At 45.3% G+C, this 24,752-nt stretch overlaps 1 protein-coding gene across 4 annotated transcripts in view; it reads left to right on the forward strand.

Annotated features, from left to right (window-relative positions):
• Positions 1 to 24,752, forward strand: part of KCNQ5 (potassium voltage-gated channel subfamily Q member 5) — a 621,800-nt gene that overhangs the window by 586,836 nt on the left and 10,212 nt on the right. For all 4 annotated transcript variants that reach the window (XM_055534790.1, XM_055534787.1, XM_055534789.1 and 1 more), the window contains 2 exons: positions 1,338 to 1,446; positions 20,342 to 20,473. In XM_055534790.1, coding sequence (XP_055390765.1) covers positions 1,338 to 1,446; positions 20,342 to 20,473 — 241 coding nt within the window. The remainder of the gene's footprint in view (positions 1 to 1,337; positions 1,447 to 20,341; positions 20,474 to 24,752) is intronic.

Here is a 24,752-nt window from a genome sequence, read left to right on the forward strand (position 1 = left end):
GTGAGGTCATGGTTCTGGAGAACCCCCTTAGGAAGAAGCTTGGGGACCAGAAGGCCAGAGGGACCATGAACAAGCTGTGAAAAGTCATCTGCATCTTTTCTCCCTATTCCGCTTCTGGCATACAATAAACCAAGTAAACACACAGTGAATCATTGAACTGAGCGGTGCACCAGCTGAGTTCCAGATGTGAGCCCTGCTCCAATAAATGGGCCTCTTACAGTCATTCAGGACTTACAGCCTGACCAGGACAGCCCATTTCAAAGTCTCCTTCTTCTATGATGTAGCAGATGATCACTGAGCAGAGCAGGTGACAGAAATCAGTTTTAGTCCCTTGGTGGTGGTGTTCAGTCACTAAGTCATGTCTGACTCTTTGAGACCCCATGGACTGCAGCATGCCATGCTTCCCTGTCCTTCACTACCTCCTGGAGTTTGCTCCAACTTATGTCCATTGAGTCAGTGATGCCATCCAACTATCTCATCCTCTGTCATCCCCTTTTCCTCCTGCCTTCAATCTTTCCTAGCATCAAGGTCTTTTCAAATGAGTCGGCTCTTCACATCAGGTGGCCAAAGTATTGGAGCTTCAACATCAGCATCAGTCCTTCCAATGAATATTCAGGGTTGATTTCCTTTTGGATTGACCAGTTTGATCTTGCTGTCCAAGGGACTATTCTTTATTAATTTCATAAGCCCTGACTAATTGGAGTTTATTGTAACCCTGCTTCCTTTTCCAAACTTTGCAATTAAATCGAAAGTTGTTTTGCCCGGTTTCTGAGACGTGGACTTTCTTATCCCGTCTGAGAACCTGCTCTCAGCTTCACCTCCGTTGTCATCAGCCAGCTCTGCCCACGTCGAGTAACTGACAGGGAGACAGTGTTCTTGGAGCCAGACGCTCAGCACCCTCGTTCAGGGTGTGGGGCTCCTGGGGTCACGATGTGGGCTTCAACCTCTGTCTAGTTGCCAGTTCATTAAATGTCCAAAACCTGCCTTCCTAACTCCAAACAGCTGCTTTTTAAACTCTGGCGATTAGCTTCAAAAGAACTGAGCAAAAGAGCAGTGTGGATGAGCACAAATCCATCACCACTGCTGGGAAGAAAGGATGTCAACAGCCCCATGTCCCCTGGCAGACAGTTCAGAAGGGTAGTCATGTCAAGTTACGTGAAATGGGTGATCTTGCAGGAAAAGGAGAAAGGATAATATTGGGGAAAGCAATTGGCAGCCTCGCACGTGTGGATTTATAAGCCGGGTCTGTGAGGCCCCCATCCCTATGGAAGACCAGGTGGGGAACAAGTTTTAAATCACCGCTGTGCCATCATCTAACTCACCCTTTTCTCCTACAGCTGACACAGCCCTTGGCACCGATGACGTGTACGATGACAAAGGATGCCAGTGCGACGTGTCCGTGGAGGACCTCACCCCACCGCTGAAAACCGTCATTCGGGCAATCAGGTTGGTGACGACATTTCACAAAATGATTCTGAGACCTCCCACTCATTGTTTCAATCACTGTGTTGCTAAGTTCTCTTTCCTGCAGGTGAAAGTGAAAGTCGCTCAGTCATGTCCGACTGTTTGCAACCCCATGGACTATACAGTCCGTGGAATTCTCCAGGCCAGAATACTAAAATGGGTAGCCTTTCCCTTCTCTAGGGAATCTTCCCCACCCAGGGATGAAACCCAGGTCTCCCGCATTGCAGGTGGATTCTTTACCAGCTGAGCCACCAGGGAATCTCCCATAATAATTCCTTTCTTTCTTCCTATTCATCCACATGCCTATTAAATTGTGAGATATTTTTTCTTAATACAGAACTTGACTGTATTCAGCATGAGATGTGTTATAAGTGGTGATTCTTGTTGATGTATGGCAAAACCAATACAATATTGTAAAATAATTAGCTTCCAATTAAAATAAATAAATTTAAATTAAAAAAAAACACCACAATGGAAACAAAAAAAGAAAAACCAGGCCAGGTTCCAAACAGATCACATGAGAATTGGCTTATTGTGTGAATTTCTTGCTTTGGTGTATAGATACAGCTGAATTTTTTAAATTATTTTTCTGATTGATGATTCAATCCCTGTTCTGTACTTTGTGTCAAAGAAGAGTCCGTCTTTGTTATTTCAAAGCAGGTTGAGTTCTGAACATGGAGAGCCTGAGTGCTTTGCAGGGAGCCGCAACTGTCCTGCCAAAATTTATTTGTAAAGTCTGACCATGGTACACGTTCTCTCCTGATGGTGGAAAATTGAGAGTGTGTCCAAAGCAACTTTTACCTCCAGAATCCACTTCCACAAACGATCCAGGATCCGCACTAAATGAGCAGCTGCTGTTCTGCCCACCCAGTTCAGTCCTTTTGGGAGAATGTGTATCTGTCGAGGATGCCGAGTGGCTGTCTGCAAAAAAGGATGCCTCTGCTCTCTTTGGCTTCTCCTGCCTCTTACCAGGAGGCCTGGGGAGGGCTAAAACTATCCAGCCCAGGGTAGCTACCTAGGTACTTGGTCTGAGCTCAGATGTCAGAGTGATTGATCTTGCACTGCTGGTTTGAGCATCCTGTTAGTCATCGCTGTACCCTGTGGTCAAGGTTGTCCTGGAGAGTAAAGGTGAGTTATAAAGATTTGGGTATTAATAAATGTTTGCAGGGACAAAAAAACTATGATATGATGAAAATGTTTGTCCAGAAGGTGCTTAAATTTTACCTGTAGCAACAGCCCACACAGAAGTGAAGCTAAGCCTGGTCACTTCCCTCCAGAACCTGCGAGCAACACCCCAGTGGGAGGGCACCTGCGTGTCCTGGGCCTCTTGTTTCTTCGTGACTGTTACTGACATTCCTTGTCTTTCTCAAAGTCTCCCAGTTTGGGCAGTCATGTGCTCACACTGCCTCCTGGGGATCTCAGGAGCCTTGGGTAATATTTAATCCGAGAAAACCCAAGGATATATAATAAATGCTATCTGCAGCCTCCATTAAATGGATGGAAAGGATCTTTTGTGCACTGCCCAACATTGTAGCCACTAGTCACACGAGGTAATTCAAATTTGAATTAATTACAATGGAATAAGGAGCTTCCCAGGTGGCACCAGTGGAAAAGAAACTGAGACACAAGAGACACGGGTTCAAGCCCTGGGTTGGGAAGACCCCATGAAGTAGGAAATGGCAGCCCCCTCCAGTATTCTTGCCTGGAAAATTCCAAAGGCAGAGGAGCCTGGCGGGCTACAGTCCATAGGGCTGCAAAAGGAGTCAGACGTGACTAAGCCCATGACATGACACAACAATGGAATAAAATGCAAAACTGAGTTCATCAGTGGTGTGGCCAACACGTAAAGCACTCAGGCTCCATGCACTGCCACGCTCCCACTCTGGGCAGAGACACAGTGCATTCCTATCACTGTGGGAAGTTCTCCAGGACTAGCTGGCCTACAAGTGACCTTGAAATTCTTTCCATCCATCGTGACAGCCGTCAGAGACCCTTGCCTTTATTTGCAACAAATACAGTAAAATCTTATCTCCGGGGAGCAGATTAAGTTTCCTAAAAGTCATACTTTCCTAAAAGTCATAACCCAATTTGTGTCATTTCCCTAGACCTTCTAAAGCTTTTTGCTTTTGCCTTACAATTTACACAAAGAATCTTGAGCTGTGAGGGGAAAAAAAATGAAATGGGTTTATTCTGCCAACTCAGCACCTTAGCGGCAGCTTGCAATTTATTTTGTTCTACCTTGCTCTTACAACCTGACTGATTTTTGAAAAGTTCTTTGCAGAATTTCCTTGCTTTTCAGAATTCATTCTTGGTTCTTATTTTTAACAGGACTTTATTATTTACACATCTCTCCTTTTTGTGAATTTCGGAAACTCTCTGCTTGCTACTTCGTAACTCTTGATGTGGTGTTTTTCTTCCCTGTTTCCCGATTCTGCTTAGAGGGTTGTTTTTTTTTTAATAACTTCTGAGTTCCATTTAAAATTGTTTGCTTCTATAGAAACATAATAGCTACACTCAGTAGTTAATAACTTAATTGGAAATCTTTGAGTTATGATAGAACTTTTAATATCTAAGAATTAAAGGACTAACCAATGCAATCAGCAATTCTGAAAAGGAGTTTGCAAGTAGAAGTCCGTAAATCATATGCAAAAGTGTCCTTTTCCTGAGCTTAATTATATAACAAACTGAACATCAATTGACTGGAATGTTTTTGCTAGAACACGCCCACCACACACAGCTCACCTGAAATAGGATTTTATATGTATGTTACTGACTGCAAGTGTAAACCATCTATTATTCATCTCAGAAATGGCGACTCTGTTTTTGGCATTTTCCTTGTTTTCTTTTGGTTGTTTGATTATTTAACATAACAATTTGAACATGCCTTTTGTTTTCCAGTAGCTCTAATAATGATAGTTTTCCTAAGAGACAAATTAAAATTAAAATGTGTAACAAAAAAATATGTATTCCACTGCAAGGATGACAGCATGTAAAATAGTATGATTACATTCACAAAGAGTGAAAGTAGGAATTCTTACTTTCAGTTATTAGTATTTATTAAGCCTCTGACATTTTCTAGTTATTTTTGAAAATAAACATTCTCGGGCAATAAGATGATTAAGGTCACTCTCCAAATTCATCTGGATTCCATTCCTGGTAAATTTGAGATTCTTGATATCTCATCACAGCAAGAACTCAGTGAGAGACAAAGTGATAGGTAAGAAAGTGAAAGAAAAGTGAAGTTGCTCAGTCGTGTCCGACTCTTTTTGACCCATGGACTGTAGCCTACCAGCCTCCTCTGTCTATGGGATTTTCCAGGCGAGAGTACTGGAGTGGGTTGCCATTTCCTTCTCCAGGGGATCTTCCCAACCCAGGGGTCGAACCCGGGTCTCCTGCATTGCAAGCAGACGCTTTACCATCTGAGCCACCAGGGAAGTCTAGGTAAGAAAGGTAAGAAATTGATTTATTTAGAGAGAAACATAGAGCACAAATAGAGGGTAGGCCATCTCAAAAGGCGAGAGGCCCCGAAATATGGGATGGTCAGCTTTTAGGAGCTGAGTAATTTCATAGGCTCATGAGCAGGAGCCTATGGGCTGTTTCTTCCAACTATTTTGGGGAAGGGGCAGAGATTTCCAGGAATTGGGCCACCACCCACTTTTTTCTCTTTGATGGTCAACCTCAGAACTCTTGTGGTGCCTGGGGGGTGTGTCACTTAGCTAATATATTACAATAAGCATATAGTGAGGCTCTAAGTCCTCTAAAAGTCGAATCTTCCACCATCTTGGACCCAGTTGGTTCTAACCAGTTTTAGTCAAGCCCTATGACTATAGCTTCCCTGATGGCTCATATGGTAAAGAATCTGCCTGCCATGCAGGAGACCCAGGTTCTATCCCTGGGTAGGGAAGATCCCCTGGAGAAGGAAATGATGACCCACTCCAATATTCTTGCCTGGAGAATCACATGAACAGAGGAGCTTGGTGGGCTACAGTCCATGGGATTGCAAAGAGTCGGACATGACTAAGAGACTAACACTTTAGAAAGAATGGCCATGTTATTATTTTAAAGGTTGTGATCTGCCTCTTTTCTCCTGTTTCAATTCCATTACCTAAATGCACTTGGAGACTTTCTTTTTTTAATGAATGACATCATTTTTTATAGTAGTGAACAGCAGCTATTCTTAGACATTTCCAAGCTATGCCTTAAAAGACAGAAAAATACTTTGTTTAGTTCCTCCAGGCTTGCCACAGACTTTTTTCAAAATATTTTTAGTTGGAGTGCATGAGGTTGTTGGAAATGTGTTTTCAAACTTATCTCTGGGAGAGAAGACTGAACTTATTTTTAACAAAAATTCTGTATCTTGTTAATGATTTAATTCAAACACTGTTAAGTTGCTTTGCATTCACTCATATAAATTAATTTCCAAATATAAAAATGAAATTAGCAGGGAAGTAAACAGAATCCCAGGGACGGGGGAGCCTGGCGGGCTGCCCTCTATGGGGTCACACAGAATCGGACATGACTGAAGTGACTTAGCAGCAGCAGCAGCAAACAGATAACAAGAAAACTGATAAACTCCTGAAAATACTACACACTCTCTTCTCATTGTACAGTTGCCCCTTGATCAATGCAGAGTTAGGGGTGCCAACTCCCTATGTAGTTGAAAATCTGCATATAACTTACATGACTTCCCACAAACTTAACTACCAATAGCCTGCTCTTCACCAGAAGGCTTCCCTATCTATAACATAAACAGTCAATTAACACATATTTTATACATGTAACATATACAGTATTTTTACCAAAAATCAAGCTAGAGAAAAGAAAATGTTATTAAGAAAATCACAAAGAAGAGAGAATACATTTACAATATTGAGCTATATGTTTACAGATGAATCATTTCCCTGTACCTACAATATTGTCTCATACAAAACACTGGAGATGTTATATGTATTACTAACACTGGACATCCAAAAGGAAAAGATATTAATGTGAAAAAAGAATTCATATTTATTTATGTTTATTTACAGGTAAAGCAATTCATGCATTGATGATGAAGCAGCAGCAATATGATTGCTTCATGGTAGCTTACCTTATACACTAATGAATGACTCATTATTAAAATTTTTTTGGCACACAGCACAGTCAGGTTCATAATACAGTATTGAACTCTATGAGATTTAAAAAAAAAAAAACTTCCCTGTGCTTGTAAGCTGATATGCAGTTTCTCCAATTATGAGAGAGAGACCTACTATACAGTATTGAAATTCTTTGAAAGTGAAGTTATAAAACAGTAAGAAAGCTAACACACTATTAATTTTATATTAAATATCATTCATGTCTAGGTAAAGATAGATTGTGCTGTGCTTAGTCACTCAGTCATGTCTGACTCTTTGTGACCCCATGGACTGTAGCCCATTAGGTTCCTCTGTCCATGGGAATTCTCCAGGCAAGAATCCTGGAATGGGTTATCATGCCCTCCTCCAGGGGATCTTCCCAACCCAGGGATCGAACCCAGGTCTCCTGCACTGCAGGAGGATTCTTTACTGCCTGAGCCACCAGGGAAGCCCAAGAATACTGGAGTAGGTAACCTCTTCCTTCTCCATGGGATCTTCCCAACCCAGGGATCGAGCCCAGGTCTCCTGCATTGCAGGCAGATTCTTTACCAGCTGAGCTACCAGGGAAGCCCCAAAGATAGATTAATATTTACATATGTTTTATGCATTCATGACATACCTAACTTTTTCTTAATTTTTTCAGTATCTTTAGCTATGTGGTTCATCTGAGTTTTTTCAAATTGTCACAAATCTCAAAAAAAATTTCCACTATATTTATTGGAAAAAAAATCCACATATAAAGGAACCCAAGCAGTTCAAACCCGTGTTGGTCAAGGGTCCCCTGTATTATGGTATATCCACGTGCTAGGGCTACCAAAACAGAACACCACCCTCCTGGGGGCGTAACCACCAGAGGTTTATTCTCTCACAGTTCTAGGGCTTGAAGTCCAAGATTAAAGCCCCCTTGGGACTGGTTTCTTCTGTGGTCTCTCTCCTTGGCCTCAGATGGCCACCTCCTCATCGTATCCTCATGCAGTCTTTCCTCTGTATGTGTCTGCATCCAAATCTCCCTTTATAAAGACAGCAGTTAGTGTGGGTTCAGGTCTCTGCTAACATCTCATGTTAACTTATCCACCTCTTTAATGACCCTGTCTCCAAACACAGCCACATTCTGAGGCCCTGGGCTTTGACATAGAATCTGGGGGGAGTGGGGGGCAGACACAATTCAGCCCATGACACGGGGTGAGACACCAGTTTTCCTGTCACTGTTCACAAAGTATTTTCTCAAGCACAATATCAAAATTTTCAGATTAAAAATAAGCCCATTAATTACCTGGATATTCCTTGCAACATCAGACATCTGGGAATATCTGAGCACGTTCCCTGGCTCGCCTTTCACGCTTGCACTGACTTAGTGCAAACACTGCATAAGTGTGAGTCTGAGGCCAGTTTTGCCCCCAAATCAAGATATGCTCATCAGACGGTGAAGAATCTGCCTGCAGTGTGGGAAACCGAGGTTTGATCCCTGGGTTGGGATCCCCTAGAGAAGGGAATAAAGGCAATCCACTCCAGTATTCTTGCCTGGAGAATTCTGTGGACAAGAAGAGCCTGGCGGGCTACAGTCTACGGTGTCACAGACAGCCGGACACAACTGAGTGACTAAACTTTCCCTTTCATGTATTCGAAATAATGAATGTTAAAAGTCATAGTAAAACTACATTTATAAAAAGCTCTTGGAAAATCATTTTTAAAAATACAAAAGAGATGGTTGTAGCTGCATTCCTACTGCACGGGCTGGATAAATTCTCAGATGTACTCAGCAAGACAGCACAGGCACCCGTGTACAGGCCCGGGTGGCTGGGCAACAGCTTGGTCTGTTAGAACCTTGAGGGGAAACTCTTGCCTGCTCCTCACGGTATTTTTTCATAGAATCACCACATCTAGGATCAAGGCCACCCCTAATGAGATCCTCTCATCCTCCTAATGAGAACCTCTGTGGTTCTTGTTTACATAACCATGTTTTCTGCCCGTCATCAAGAAATGAATCAGAATTACAGTGCAACCTGTTCTTGTGAGGAGAACCAAAACAAGGTGAAGGAGATTACTCAGTGTGCGGAGGAAAGAGGGCCCAGAAGCTGGGGATGGGTCACGACCTTAACAGCTCCACGCTCACTCTGTCTCCCGCAGACGCGACCTCTCATTTCCTGGATGGAACCAGCCTTCCAGATAATTAGATGATAAATGAGGTCTGGGGTAAAAACTCAGAAGTTCTTTTTTATAATGTGCATTTTTTATGGAAGCATAGTTGATTTACATGTTGTATTAATTTCTGCTGTATAGCATAGTGACTCACCTATATATATGTATACACTTTTTTCCACATTCTTTTCCATTATGGTTAATCACTGGATATTGAATATAGTTCCCTGTGCTGTACAGTAAGACCTTACTGTTTATTCATGCTGTATATAGTAGTGACAGCCTTTGTTTTCCGGGGCTCCAAAATCACTGCAGATGGTGACTGCAGCCATGAAATTAAAAGACATTTGCTCTTTGGAAGAAAAGCTATGACCAACCTAGACAGCATATTAAAAAGCAGAGACATCGCTTTGCCAACAAAGGTCCATCTAGTCAAAGCTATGGTTTTACCAGTAGTCATGTACAGATGTGAGAGTTGGACCATAAAGAAGGCTAAGCACTGTAGAATTGATGATTTCGAACTATGGTGCTGGAGAAGACTCGTAAAGAGAAAGAGATCAAACCAGTCAATCCTAAAGGAAATCAACCCTATTCAATAGAAAGACTGATAATGAAGCTGAAGCTCCAATACTTCAGCCACCTGATTCCAAGAGCCAATTCATTGGAAGAGACCATGATGCTGGGAAAGTTAGAAGGCAGAAGGGGACAACCGAAGATAAGGTGGTTGGATGGCATCACCGACTCTCTGGACTTGAGTTTGAACAAACTCCAGGAGATAGTGAAGGACAAGGAACCCTGGCATGCTGGCCACGGAGTCACAAAGAGTCGGACACTGTTGAGTGACTGAACAACAAAATATAATAGTTTGCATCTGCTAACCCCAAACTCCCTGTCCTTAGTTGAAACTGCATCCTGACTTTACCAGGCCCCACAGTTAATTCTACCCTCGCCCCCCTCCCCCGGCCCTAGGCTACTCAGGAAGGTGGTCCGAAACCAGCACTGTGCCACCTGGGGCAACCCACACCCCCTCCCTGTGACCTTCCCTCCTTGTGGGTGACTTGGGCCGGGGACAGTGCTGACCTTCGAGGTGGTGAGGATCACAGGGGTTCCCACCTGCAGGGCTCTGGGCACTGGGCCAGCATCCTAACTGGGGCTCTGGGCTCCCTGGGGACCAGCCCGCCCTCTGCTCAGGCCAGACCTCCTCCTCTAGGAGCTCCCCCTGCTGGGTCAAGGCTGCCTGCTGTGTGAAAGAAGGCCTGCTTTTTCCCATCTGGGGGTCCGCCTGCTCCCACTTCCCTAGGTGCCTTTTATTTCCCCTTAAAGTTACCAGCTCACCATGCCCTGTGCTAAGGAGTCGCCCAGAGCAACGCTGCTACTCGGAGCTAGAAGGACGAGAGCCATGAACTCCTCGGGGTGCTGTGCAGCCCCCCGAAGGCCCCCTCCCAGGAGTCCAGGACACGATTCTCCTCCGCCTCCTCCACCCACACAAACCTCCGAACACACTGAAATAGTCACTTTCTCCTCGCCCTGGTACATAGTAAGAAGGAAGATGACCTGCAGAGAGGCGGGAGGGGCTGATGTGTGGTCCCAGAGTGTGTATCCGGGAGACTGCCGTGACCGAGAACTCAGGAGGACATGATGCGGGGAGGCGAGGCCAGACCACAGGAGCAGGAGGCGTCCAGCGCACAGGAAGGTGAGGGGCGTCCACGTGCAGAGGTGACCCTCCTGAGTGAGGCATCATCCCAGGACATGGGAGAGGGACTCTGACTACAGCGGGAAAACAGGCTGCAAAGAGGGGGCACTGGTTGTTACAGGGCTTCCCAGGTGGCACAGTCGTAACCCAAGCAGGAGACGCAAGAGATGCCCATTCTGATCCCGGGGTCAGGAAGATCCCCTGGAGTAGGAAATTGCAACCTGCTCCAGTATTTTGCCTGAAAAAAAAAAAAAAAAATCCCATGGACAGAGGAGCCTGGCGGGCTACAGTCCATGGGGTCGCAAACAGTCTGACACAACTGAGCGACAGACACACTCTGTTACAAACCCTGGGGCTTGCGGGGGCAGAGCCACACAGTCACGGTGAAAGGAAGAGAAGGTGGAGGCCCCGGCTCTTTCGATGCAAATGATAACGGGACATCGGGGCTCTTCAATGTAAACAATAATGGGAGATCGGATGTTTAGTGATTGGAGAGAAGGAAATGGAGGGAGAGGAGTCGATGAGACGCCCTGATGCTGAGTCAGGGGCAGCTGGGAGTGGGGAAGAGGGGTGCGGTGCATGGTTGCAAGTGTCTTTGGGGGCTGCGGTGGGCCCAGCAGGCAGCTGGACCCCTGAATGTGAAGCCCAGAAGACAAGCTAGGAACTAGGACAGACTTGGTCATCATCAGTGCTAATATGGATGGCTTCCAGAAGCATCCTGGAGAGAGCATGGTCCACACTGAATCCAGGTTTATAAACTGTAAAGAACCTGGGAAGGGAACAGGAGCTGATGGAGACAAAGCTGGGGCAACCAGATGGAGGGACCAGGAAGGGTAATAGAGCAGTGAGGAGAGCCTTAGGAAAAGGAGGCAGGGTCCTCTGTGGTTAAACTCTGCTAAGAGGTCAAGAAAAGAAAGAGGGACAAGGTCCTTGGAAATCAGCAACAAAGAGGTCACCTAGAAATTTGGAGAAAATTTCAATAGAGGCCAAAATGTTGGAGCCTGATTGTAAGCACATTTTTTTAAATTAGAATCTTTCTCCCCAGTAGGAACATAGATGAGGTGTCAAGAATATAACTAGCAAAGACTCATCAGCTCTTCTGAAATTGCTCAGATCTGATCAGCCAAGAGAAGAGCCCCAGGTGACTTGTCAATTTCTGAGTGGGGTGTGGAGATCACATCTGATTGTAACCCCAGGTTGAGCCAGGAGGTTTCCCAGTTTTCTCACCCTGGGTTCTTCCTATTCTCGAAGGCACGCAGGTTCTCTTACCAGCCTCTAAAATGCATTCTCAACTCCGCATCCTTAAATCTCACTTCAAAGTTCAGACAAGAATATACTCCACAAATAGAGAAGAGGCACATGTCTGCCATTGAGGTTTTTGTTAAAACCCGCAAGCTGTTTAATCATCACCAGCTCTCTAACTTTGCCGATGGCATCTGGGCTGTTTTAGCAGAGGTGATGGGAGAAGGCGATGGCACCCCACTCCGGTACTCTTGCCTGGAAAACCCCATGGACGGAGGAGCCTGGTAGGCTTCAGTCCATGGGGTCGCAAAGAGTCGGACACGACTGAGCTACTTCACTTTCATTTTTCACTTTCATGCATTGGAGAAGGAAATGGCAACCCACTCCAGTGTTCTTGCCTGGAGAATCCCAGGGATGGGGGAGCCTGGTGGGCTGCCACCTATGGGGTCGCACAGAGTCGGACACGACTGAAGTGACTTAGCAGCAGCAGCAGAGGTGATGAGTCTTTGTTTGCAAGTCACTAGGAAGACATTCTTGCCAGCCAAGTCTGTGACACGTGAGAGGACAGGATGCTGCTAGGGAACATTTTATGAATCATTTAGCACAGATTTTTTTAATCAGCTAATATCCTCCCTGGAATATTCTTTTTGTTTGTTTCTGTTTTGAAGATAATTGCTTGTGGCTACATTTTGCCCTGAGGCTGCATTAAATCAGTGTGTTCACTGAAAATGCACTTACTTTGCAGCATCTAATTTTTAACCTTTTATTTTGGTATAATTTAAACTGAATCTCCTCTTCATTACCAAGATCAAAAATATTCAAGAGTAATCAACATGTATGGACAGTTTGTTGACTTACTTGTTTCAAACTTTAAAGTTTATGTAGGGTTTTATAGTCCCAGGAAAATGAAATTCCCCAGTGTATCCATGGTTACCATATTAGTGCTCACAAAATTCTAGGAAGGAAAGTTACCCATTTGTAGACTGGCTTGGATCCAGAAGTTCTTGCTTGGGTTTTACTACTCTCACCTCTTTGAAAGAAAGCCAAACACTATGAACAGAAGAACCTACTAGACTTTGAGTGTGCAACAATACTAAGGGAGTTCCCTGGTGGCCTAGTAGATAAGATTCCTAGTAGATAAGATTTCACTGCCATGCTACTGCTACTGCTAAGTCGCTTCAGTCATGTCCAACTCTGTGCGACTCCATAGACGGCAGCCCACCAGGCTCCCCCGTCCCTGGGATTCTCCAGGCAAGAACACTGTAGTGGGTTGCCATTTCCTTCTCCAATGCATGAAAGTGAAAAGTGAAAGTGAAGTCGCTCAGTCGTGTCCGACTCTAGCGACCCCACGGACTGCAGCCTACCAGGCTTCTCCATCCATGGGATTTTCTAGGCAAGAGTACTGGAATGGGGTGCCATCGCTTTCTCCAGCCATGGCCTGGGCTCAATCCCTGGTCAGGGAACTGAGATCCCACAAGCCACATGGTGTGGCCAAAAAAAAAGAAAGTCTCCCTTTAAAAAAAAAAAAAAATGAAATATTAAGCATTAGAAGGAAAACCCTATTCCCAGTGGTGGAAACAATGTGACCCTAAAACTTCCCTGACCCCTAAATCAGCCGAGTGAGGCATCTGCTTTCCCCTCAGGTGAGGACATCTGGTAGACTGTGTATAGTGGAGCTGATTTATGTCTCTATCAAGAACTGACAGCAAGAACATGAAACTGACCAGTGCTTCCTCTTCACGCCTGGAGTTCCTTAGTCACTGGCTGGTAGCCCTGTCTGAGATGACAGGAGGGTGAAGGAGTCTCGATGTGAAAAGTAAGAATGAAAGTGTCAGTCACTCGGTCGTGTCTGACTCTCTGTGACCCCGTGGACTGTGGCCCACCAAGCTTCTCTGTCCGTGGAATTCTCCAGGCAAGAATACTGGAGTTTCGGTGTACGATTCTACAACTATTTTTTAAGAGTTTCAAAGTCTAGATACCATATACACGAAGGCAGAATGTATTATTGAATCATGATTATATGTTAACAGGAAAATAACATTAGTGAATCATCCAAACAAGTGGTCAACACACCTTCAGTGGAGACCCAAATTATCAACTTCCATGGGTCTGGTTATCTAGAAGTCGGATCTGTTCCACGATCAGCTCCCCCCCCCCCCCCCGACAAATTGACCAGTCTCTAAAAGGCTAGAGAGAGAGAGAGATTTCATGACAGAGGCCCTGGGTCACTTCAAAGATGAGCCCCAGACAGATAGATGCTGCACTTCTCATGGGAGTAACAAGTCAAGGGATTGAATTTGCCAAACCAGCAAAGAAATGGATGTGGAATGCAGATTACTAGAGGAGATCCTCACAGTGCTCCAGTGTAAATCCACACCAAAAACATAAGATCTGGAACACGATGGGCCATTTCTGAGCCCAGAGAAGTTTGTCATCTGTCCCCAGAGATGGGTTTGCAGAGTGGGAAGAGTCTGGGCTACACGCTGCTCTCCCGTGTGTCTGGGACCCTCCTACATGACCCCTGGCCTCCAGCGTGAAGCCTGGCACATCAGGGGCGCCCAGTGAGGAGTGAATGACCCAGTCCTGCTCACCAGCATCCTTTGGCATCACTCAGGGAAGCAGCCACCCTGAGCTCATCAAGATTCCCCGGGCTCTAAGCACATGGGACCCTTGAGTCCCATTAGGGCCCCTGGCCACAGGCACTGTGGCCTCCACCAAGACCCCAGAGATGGAGAGACGGAAACCAGCTGGTCCTACAGGCCTCTTGGGCACTACACTCCCTTGCAGTGGAGCCAGGGCCCCTGCACACACTAACAGGAGTTCGATGAGTGTTTGTTGTGAGGATGAACAGATCCATCGCCAGGCATATCCTCTCCCTTCCAAGGCAGGCCTTAAGAAGCTAAAGGGACGTGTTGACTGGCTCCTGGTGGGACTTCAGGTCATCCCCGGGGGGAGTGGGGCAGGAAGCACTGCGCTCTGACTGGAGGCCTGGCACCCAGGCCCACGGTTCAAACCACCTCGTGGGCCTGGTCTGTGTGACTCGAATGATACCCAAATGCACCTTCACTCCTTTGCAGGGAGGTGGGACGCTGAGGTCATTCTGACCCAACCCCACCCCAATTCCGCCTCCTGTCAGTAATGCTCAACCGGGCTGCAGGTTCGAATCGCCAGAGGAGGCTTATAAAGTCTCTGGATCAATTAAATGGCGTTTCTGGAGGTGGGAGCGGGCACCCGCCTTTTTTAAGCGGCTTGATGGGGACGCTGCTGTCTTTAGAGCCAATGAGACCGCCTCTCGGGTTCACCGTCCGAGCCCTCCGCCCACGCGTGGTTTGGCGGCTTCCAGCCTGTCCGTCCGTCTTGTGGTAGCCACGGTTACCCCGCGTGTGTTTTCTAGTCTCATCTCTGCATATTCACATGCAGGGTTTTTAACCCCGACTTAAGAGGCCTGAGACAAGACTTTTGCAAGATTCCGTGACTCATGGCAGCACAACAAATGCACCTCCACTTCCTTATAAGTGCACATGTGTTGTGTGTATATATAGCTATACTCCACTCGGAGTTTTAACTTGCTGCGGCGATTTCTTCGTGCTCAGAGAACTGCTTGAGCAGATTTCTTCCTTTTTCAAGCCAGGTGCCAGTTTAGGTTTGTGGTGAATCTCTTGCTCCCTCTCGTGGTCACGCCGGGGCATGTCCGCTGCAAGAAGAACTTCGGGACTCCTGGCCCGCTCAGGCACCCCCAGCAGTGAGGATGCTAGGTTCAGGGTCCTTTGCTGTTTGCTGCAGTCCGTGGGGTCGCTAAGAGTTGGACACAACTGAGCGACTTCACTTTCACTTTTCACTTTCATGCATTGGAGAAGGAAATGGCAACCCACTCCAGTGTTCTTGCCTGGAGAATCCCAGGGACAGGGAAGTCTGGTGGGCTGCCATCTATGGGGTCGCACAGAGTCGGACATAACTGAAGCGACTTAGCAGCAGCAGCAGTGTGAGCTCCCAGAGTGCAGTGAGACTGTAACCTACCGGCCCACCTTTTGGCCTCCTCCGAAGGCCCTTCCAGCAACGCCGGAAAGAACAAGCCATGCACATGGCAAAATTTTATCCAGTGCCTGCTACGTGCTAGGCATGAGAGTGAAAAGAGGCAGTTCATGTAAAGTATCGTTTCTGTTGCTGTTATTTTGTGTTAAAATATTAACATCTTAATACCAAGAGTAGAACATTGTGATTAAGAGCTCAGCACTGGAGGGACACTGGTTCAGATTCCACACTGACATGCTGTTTAGCTTCAGGCAAGTCACTTAACTTCTTCAGGCCTCAGTTTGCTTATCTGCAAAATGAAGCTGACTAGAGTCCCCATCTCCTAGGTTATACTACAGAGTACTGCCTGGCAGTACTGTTATCTTAATCATTTAATGCATTATAAAGGTTCTAATTTCACTCTAGAATGATTGCTCAAACCCTCCTTCCTATCAGGCAATTCATAGATCATATTAAACTTCTGTTGTTGTTGTTGTTGTTTAGTCGCTCAGTTGTGTCTGATTCTTTGCACTTTGCAGCCCCATGGACTGCAGCATGCCAGGCTTCCCTGTCCTTCACCATCTCCTGGAATTTGGTCAAACTCACATCCATTGAATCAGTGATGCCATCCAACCATCTCATCCTCTGTCATCCCCTTCTCCCCCTGCCTTCAATCTTTCCTAGCATCATGGTCTTTTCCAATGAGTTGGCTGTTTGCATCAGGTGGACAAAGCACTGGAGCTTCAGCTTCAGCATCAGTCCTTCCAATGAACATTTAGGGTTCATTTCCTTTAGGATGGACTGGTTTGATCTCCTTGTCGTCCAAGGGACTCTCAAGAGTCTTCTCTAGCACCACAATTTGAAAGCATCAATTATTCAGTGCTCAGCCTTCTTTATGGTCCAACTCTCGCATCCATACATAACTACTGGTAAAGCCATGATTAGGGATAGGGGAACCCACGCTAGATATGGCCTAATTTCTGTAGGGGCCCTCTGAGAGAGTGAAGGGGGCCAGTTCAAGGGCAGAGTGAATTGGCCCCCCAAGAAGACACACCTGGCGATGAGATGACAAGACTAACGTGGCTTCTAGTTTACTTGTGAGAGTGTCAGCAGACACACAGAGGATGCAGGAGAATGTCCAGTGATTGGACCGCCAGACGTTCTCCTCAACCTGTACAAGTGTGCCTGCCCGGCCCAGCCCAGTGGCTCCAGCTTAGCAGGGCAGTAAATGCTCGGGCCTGGGTATCTGCAAACTCTACCTGGTACTGCTTCTGTTACCTGGGATGGCTTCCCCAACCTGCTGAGCCTTCACTTGACCCAAATATTAAATGTGGAAAATTCTTAGGGTTTCATGCAACATCATGGAGGTAAAGAGCTTAGTGCAGGGCCAACCATCCTGCAAGGTCAAAGCAGTGGGAGAGTCACCCATGTGAAGATGGGGAGGGTGAGACCTTCACATCCCACCATCCAGCTCCATGTCCAGGAGATAGGAACCCTGGGACCTCAGGTCCAGCTCATGACATGGTGGAGACAGAAGCCATCTGAGTTGTCCTGGGGTCGCCAGGGAGGCGAGGGGGCTTAGCTCAGTCTCCCAGGTTTTCCACTCTCTTCCTTCTGATTTCACCCATGAAAATCAAGTCCAGTCCCTGGAACAAGAGAGAGGGGATTGGGTGGAGGGAAGGAAGCCGAGGTGTCTGGATGGTATAAACATCTCAAATCACCCACCTTCACGACCAGGGTCTTTGATCAGGAAGAGCTATCACACAATGGCCATGATTTCCAGGGAGCACGTCCCCGTGGACCAAGCCTGACACTCAGGATCTTTACAAGCGTCTGCAGCGATCTCCTAGGGACAGAAAGCTAAGGTTTTCCTCTATTCAGACTTTAACCATGTGTTCGTTCCTATTTTTCTGATGGCCCTATGATATATAAATTTCATTCAGCCACCAGGCTCTCCCCATCCTTAACCCGGGAAGGTTTCATTTTGCTATCAGCTCTCTCTCTCTACATTCGGTACTTACTGGGTAATGACTGTGTCATTTGTTCCTTACTTTCAGTGTTTTTTTTTTTTTCCTTTCTCTTTCCACATAATGATATCTTATTACTTGTGATTTAATTCTTCTCTGAAATCCTAATTATATTAGTAATTTAAAGGAAAAGAATATTATATTTTCATGATTTTTAGCAGCAGTTCTATTTAAAGAATTCTTTGCTGAATCAGAGCCCTAATTATTAATGAATAAACATTTATTTTACTTTAGCAAGTTTTTTTGTATTCATGAAACAGAGTCAATGGCTTCAGCTCTGCCTGAAATGTGCCTTGAAGAACTCAGATCTGTTTTATTCAGAAGATCTCAGGAGTGTTCCCTGTCACAGAACAACATAAACAGCTTTGTACAACTAGAGAAGAGCTGGTCCCCAGCCATCTCTGATCCTTGCCAGGGATCGTTTGAGATGCTGGGATGGAAAACAGCCTCTGCCATGAGTGAATCTCCTTGAGAATCCAGAAGGGCTGGCATGGGCCTGCAGGCAGACGAATGGGGGCAATGGATGAGAGTCTGGAGAGAGGAGGTGGGCACTCTCCCCCCACTCCGTCACCCCCTCCCCTCACCAGGGAGCTGCCATCAGAGCCTCCAGACAAACAAACCATTCCTCCCTGCATTCAGGGACCTCATACGGCCTGGTGGAGGCAGATATATAAGCAAATAATTACAGAAGCAGTTCTATTTCAAGAATGTATTAATAAAGGTTAATAGACCAGTGACTAACTACTTTGAAAGAAAGGCAGAAGTTTCTATTAAAACTGGCGTTAGAACTAAGTCTTAACGATCTTGTAGGATTTCAGGAAGAGGAAAGAGCATACACAGACAATTGTGGTATGCAGTTGAGTGGTGTGTTTGTGGTCCCACAAGTTCCAAGGAGGAACTGGATAAGAATGAGGAGGAGAGGTGGGCGGAGGCCAGGACATCAACAGCCTTATAGGATGTGATAAGGAGTGTGATGTTTACCCAGGAGGCCAAGGAAAACCAATGTGGTTGAGGAAGAGGGTAAGAATATTAAGAACAAGTGATTCAGGAATGATTTGGAAATGCCCTGGCTACCCAGTGATTAGGAGTCCCTGCCTCCACTGTAGGAGGTATGGGTTCCATCTCTGGTCAGAGAACTAAGATCCTGAAAGTCAAGTGGTGCAGGCCAAAAAAAGGCGGGGAAAGAAAAAGAAATGATTCAGCAATGATTAGAATACAATCATTCTGAAGTCAATAGTAAATTATAGGATCAAGTTTGGGGCTTAATAACCAACAAGACAACTTGAATTCATTGCAATCAGCTGTCATTTAGGATAGGCAATTTTCCATTTAAACCTGCATTTCTTCCCAATCATCCCACTTTCCACCAAGGAGCAATACCTTTTGGTTCAGAGAGCCTAGTTGACTGATTCCCAGCTGGGGACCCATGAGTGTGATAACAGGAGTCTATGAGCCAATTAATAGTTGAATAAACACCAACCAGTTTTACATATAGCTGCGGTAAGGCTGCACAGATGCAATAAAATGCTATGCTTCTCTGCTTTCTCCAGGAATTATATCAAGTTGTTGTAGCAACTGGTTATCTTAGGTAGCTTAGCTATTCATGGCATCATGAAATGTCTTGATAAAATATTGTTTTAAAACATGAGTCCATGTTGGGGGTTAGGCATTGTAATTAACAAGACTTCTGATTCTGAAAAGTCTAGACATCCAGCTTAGGTGATGAGTGTGTTATGTTTGAAACAGAAAGAACTTAGGTAGCTAATTGAGCAGTATTCTGCAGGAATAATTTATGAAGCAAATTTTTCATAAATTTCTATAAAAATGTACATTTCCCTAGAGAGAATGGAGTTTCATAGCATATCTGCATCTCCAAAATGCACATACCTATATAAAAGACCATTTTGACAATGTTTATATTTTATGGGGTGGTTAACACCACCTTTGGAGAAGGAAATGGCAACCCACTCCAGTGTCTTGCCTGGAGAATCCCAGGGATGGGGGAGCCTGGTGGGCTGCCCTCTGTGGGGTCGTACAGAGTCGGACATGACTGAAGTGACTTAGCAACAGCAACACCACCTTATATCTTGGACCACTGGCGGGGGCGGAAGGTGTCACATGAGAAGAGTAGAATTGCATTTTGACTTTAATTTTACTTCAGGGTTTCGGTGGACTTTAAAAAGGTCCAAGAATTAGTATTAATATTTAGTCTCTTTTGTAGTGGGTTTCCCTGGTGGCTCAGTGGTAAAGAATCTGCCTGCCAGTGCAGGAGACGCAGGTGCAATCTCTGGGTTGGGAAGATCCCCTGGAGGAGGAGATGGCAACCCACTCCAGTATTCTTGCCTGGAGAATCCCATGGACAGAGGAGCCTGGAGGGCTGCAGTCCATGGGGTCACAAAGAGTTGGACATGACTTAGCAACTAAACAACAACTCTTTTGTAGTGTGTTTTTCTACTCTCAGGATGTGCCTCAGAGGAGATAGTTCACATAACCTCAGGCTTTCCTGTTGCATTTCTGCAGATGCAGGAACCTAAAATAACTTCATGCTTGACTTTCTTCCCCCAGCATTTCTTCTGTATACTAGTGAGCTGTTTGGGTAACTTCTTTTAGTGAAGTTACAAAGATTAATATGTAATACGTTGCTCTTACAGAATTATGAAGTTTCATGTTGCAAAACGGAAGTTTAAGGAAACACTCCGCCCATACGATGTAAAAGATGTCATCGAACAATACTCTGCTGGTCACCTGGACATGCTGTGCAGGATTAAAAGCCTGCAGACACGGTGAGCAACTCGAAGGTTACCTGTTCTAAGGGGACAGGCACAGAAACTATCTGGGAGTCACCTCTCCAAAGTAGTGAAGATTCTTGAATTCCATGTTTCTGACTCATTTTTAGTGGACAACCGGACTTCTGTGTTTAAATGTAGATTCTATTTCAATATAAATCAGGCACTAAAAACCTTTAAGTATGGACAGTGTCTAGTGTCTCATCTATGGAAATGGGGGTGCTGGCGGTGGCTGCAGAGGACTGTTGTGGGACTGCATGAGTTAAAGCAGGGGCCTGAGTGCTTGAGCAACGTTCAAGGTGGCTGCTGATGTCATTTTGTTATTGCCAGAATCCTATATCGGAGAAGGCAATGGCACCCCACTCCAGTACTCTTGCCTGGAAAATCCCATGGACAGAGGAGCCTGGTAGGCTGCAGTCCATGGGGTTGCTAAGAATCGGACAGGACTGAGCGACTTCACTTTCACTTTTCATTTTCATGCATTGGAGAAGGAAATGGCAACCCACTCCACTGTTCTTGCCTGGAGAATCCCAGGGACGGCGGGGCCTGGTGGGCTGCCATCTATGGGGTCGCACAGAGTCAGACACAACTGAAGCGACTTAGCAGCAGCAGCAGCAGAATCCTATATATCCTTTAGAAATAAGCTAATCTTTCTCCTTCTTAAGCCTGACCCACCATCCAGCCTACAAAGACAGACCTCTCCCTCCTCTGACCCCGTGTGGCATGTAGAGTCCCCTGCAGGTCACCATCATGTCCCTCGTGGTGGGATCCTGCACTGAGTCCAAGAAGAGAACCTGAGGTTGTGTATTGGCTCCTGTATTGCTTCCCAGGGGCACGTCTGTTCCCCTGGCCCTGAACCAAGCCTGGGCCTGTCCCTTCATCCCTGTTCTTCAACAGGCTGGATACACACCATCTTTCCAGTAAGGGCTGAAAGAAATGAGTATGTTACTCTAAACATGTGCTTGATTGTGTTATCTTGAAGCCAAAATATTTAGTCAGTTCAGTTTGCTTCACAGTTCAGTTCACTTCAGTTCAGTCACTCAGTCCTGTCCGACTCTTTGCAACCCCATGAATTGCAGCACACCAGGCCTCCCTGTCCATCACCAACTCCCGGAGTTCACTCAGACTCACGTCCATTGAGTCAGTGATGCCATCCAGCCATCTCATCCTCTGTCATCCCCTTCTCCTCCTGCCCCCAATCCCTCCCAGCATCAGAGTCTTTTCCAGTGAGTCAACTCTTCACATGAGGTGGCCGAAGTACTGGAGTTTCAGCTTTAGCATCATTCCTTCCAAAGAACACCCAGGACTGATCTCCTTTAGAATGGACTGGTTGGATCTCCTTGCAGTCCAAGGGACTCTCAAGAGTCTTCAACACCACAGTTCAAAAGCATCAATTCTTCGGCGCTCAGCTTTCTTCACAGTCCAACTCTCACATCCATACATAACTACTGGAAAAACCCTAGCCTTGACTAGACAAACCTTTGTTGGCAAAGTAATGTCTCTGCTTTTCAATATGCTATCTAGGTTGGTCATAACTTTCCTTCCAAGGAGTAAGCGTCTTTCAATTTCATGGCTGCAGTTACCATCTGCAGTGATTTTGGAGCCCAGAAAAATAAAGTCTGACACTGTTTCCACTGTTTCCCCATCTATTATTTCCTATGAAGTCATGGGACCAGATGCCATGATCTTCGTTTTCTGAATGTTGAGCTTTAAGACAACTTTTCACTCTCCTCTTTCACTTTCATCAAGAGGCTTTTTAATTCCTATTCACTTTCTGCCATAAGGGTGGTGTCATCTACATATCTGAGGTTATTGATATTTCTCCCGGCAATCTTGATTCCAGTTTGTGCTTCTTCCAGCCCAGCATTTCTCATGATATACTCTGCATATAAGTTAAATAAGTAGGGTGACAATATACAGCCTTGACGTACTCCTTTTCCTATTTGGAACCAGTCTATTGTTCCATGCATGTCCAGTTCTAACTGTTGCTTCCTGACCTGCATATAGGTTTCTCAAGAGGCTGGTCAGGTGGTCTGGTATTCCCATCTCTTGAAGAATTTTCCACAGTTTATTGTGATCCACACAGTCAAAGGCTTTGGCATAGTCAATAAAGCAGAAATAGATGTTTTTCTGGAACTCTCTTGCTTTTTTGATGACCCAGCGGATGTTGGCAATTTGATCTCTGGTTCCTCTGCCTTTTCTAAAACCAGCTTGAACTTCTGGAAGTTCATGGTTCACATATTGCTGAAGCCTGGCTTGGAGAATGTTGAGCATTACTTTACTAGAATGTGAGATGAGTGCAATTGTGTGGTAGTTTGAGCATTCTTTGGCATTGCCTTTCTTTGGGATTGGAATGAAAACTGACCTTTTCCAGTCCTGTGGCCACTGCTGAGTTTTCCAAATTTGCTGGCATATTGAGTGCAGCACTTTCACAGCATCATCTTTCAGGATTTGAAAGAGCTCAACTGGAATTCCATCACCTCCACTAGCTTTGTTCATAGTGATGCTTTCTAAGGCCCACTGGACTTCACATTCCAGGATGTCTGGCTCTAGGTCAGTGATCACATCATCGTGATTACCTAGGTCGTGAAGATCTTTTTTGTACAGTTCTTCTGTATATTCTTGCCACCTCTTCTTAATATCTTCTGCTTCTGTTAGGTCCATACCATTTCTGTCCTTTATCGAGCCCATCTTTGCATGAAATGTTCCCTTGGTATCTCTAATTTTCTTGAAGAGATCTCTAGTCTTTCCCATTCTGTTGTTTTTCTCTATTTCTTTGCATTGATCACTGAGGAAGGCTTTCTTATCTCTTCTTGCTATTCTTTGGAACTCTGCATTCAGATGCTTATATCTTTCCTTTTCTCCTTTGCTTTTCACTTGTCTTCTTTTCACAGCTATTTGTAAGGCCTCCCCGGGCAGCCATTTTGCTTTTTTTTGCATTTCTTTCCATGGGGATGGTCTTGATCCCTGTCTCCTGTACAATGTCACGAACCTCAGTCCATAGTTTATCAGGCACTCTATCTATCAGATCTAGTCCCTTAAATCTATTTCTCACTTCCACTGTATAATCATAAGGGATTTGATTTAGGTCATACATGAATGGTCTAGTGCTTTTTCCTACTTTCTTCAATTTAAGTGTCAATTTGGCAATAAGGAGTACATGATCTGAGCCACAGTCAGCTCCTGGTCTTGTTTTTGCTGACTGTATAGAGCTTCTCCATCTTTGGCTGCAAAGAATATAATCAATCTGATTTCAGTGTTGACCATCTGGTGATGTCCATGTGGAGAGTCTTCTCTTGTGTTGTTGGAAGAGGGTGTTTGCTATGACCAGTGCGTTCTCTTGGCAACACTCTATTAGCTTTTGCCCTGCTTCATTCCATATTCCAAGGCCAAATTTGCCTGTTACTCTAGGTGTTTCTTGACTTCCTACTTTTGCATTCCAGTCCCCTATAATGAAAAGGACATCTTTTTTGGGTGTTAGTTCTAAAAGGTCTTGTAGGTCTTCATAAAACCATTCAACTTCAGCTTCTTCAGCATTACTGGTTGGGGCATAGACTTGGATTACTGTGATATTGAATGGTTTGCCTTGGAAATGAACAGAGATCATTCTGTCATTTTTGAGATTGCATCCAAGTACTGAATTTTGGACTCTTTTGTTGACCATGATGGCTACTCCATTTCTTCTAAGGGATTCCTGCCTGCAGTAGTAGATATAATGGTCATCTGAGTTAAATTCACCCATTCCAGTCCATTTTAGTTCGCTGATTCCCAGAATGTCAACATTCACTCTTGCCATCTCCTTTTAGACCACTTCCAATTTGCTTTATTCATGGACCTAACATTTCAGATTCCTATGCAATATTGTTCTTTATAGCATCGGACCTTGCTTCTATCACCAGTCACATCCACAACTGGGTATTGTTTTTGCTTTGGTTCCATCCCTTTATTCTTTCATCCCTTTATTCTTTCTGGCGTTATTTCTCCACTGATCTCTAGTAGCATATTGGGCACCTACTGACCTGGGGAGTTCCTCTTTCAGTGTCCAATCATTTTGCCTTTTCATACTGTTCATGGGGTTCTCAAGGCAAGAATACTGAAGTGGTTTGCCATTCCCTTCTCCAGTGGACCACATTCTGTCAGACCTCTCCACCATGACCCACCCGTCTTGGGTGGCCCCACAGGGCATGGCTTAGTCTCACTGAATTAGACCAGGCTGTGGTCCGTGTGATTAGACTGACTAGTTTTCTGTGATTATGGTTTCAGTGTGTCTGCCCTC

Source organism: Bubalus kerabau, chromosome 9 (genome assembly GCF_029407905.1).
Source record: "Bubalus kerabau isolate K-KA32 ecotype Philippines breed swamp buffalo chromosome 9, PCC_UOA_SB_1v2, whole genome shotgun sequence".
NCBI lineage: Eukaryota > Metazoa > Chordata > Mammalia > Artiodactyla > Bovidae > Bubalus > Bubalus kerabau.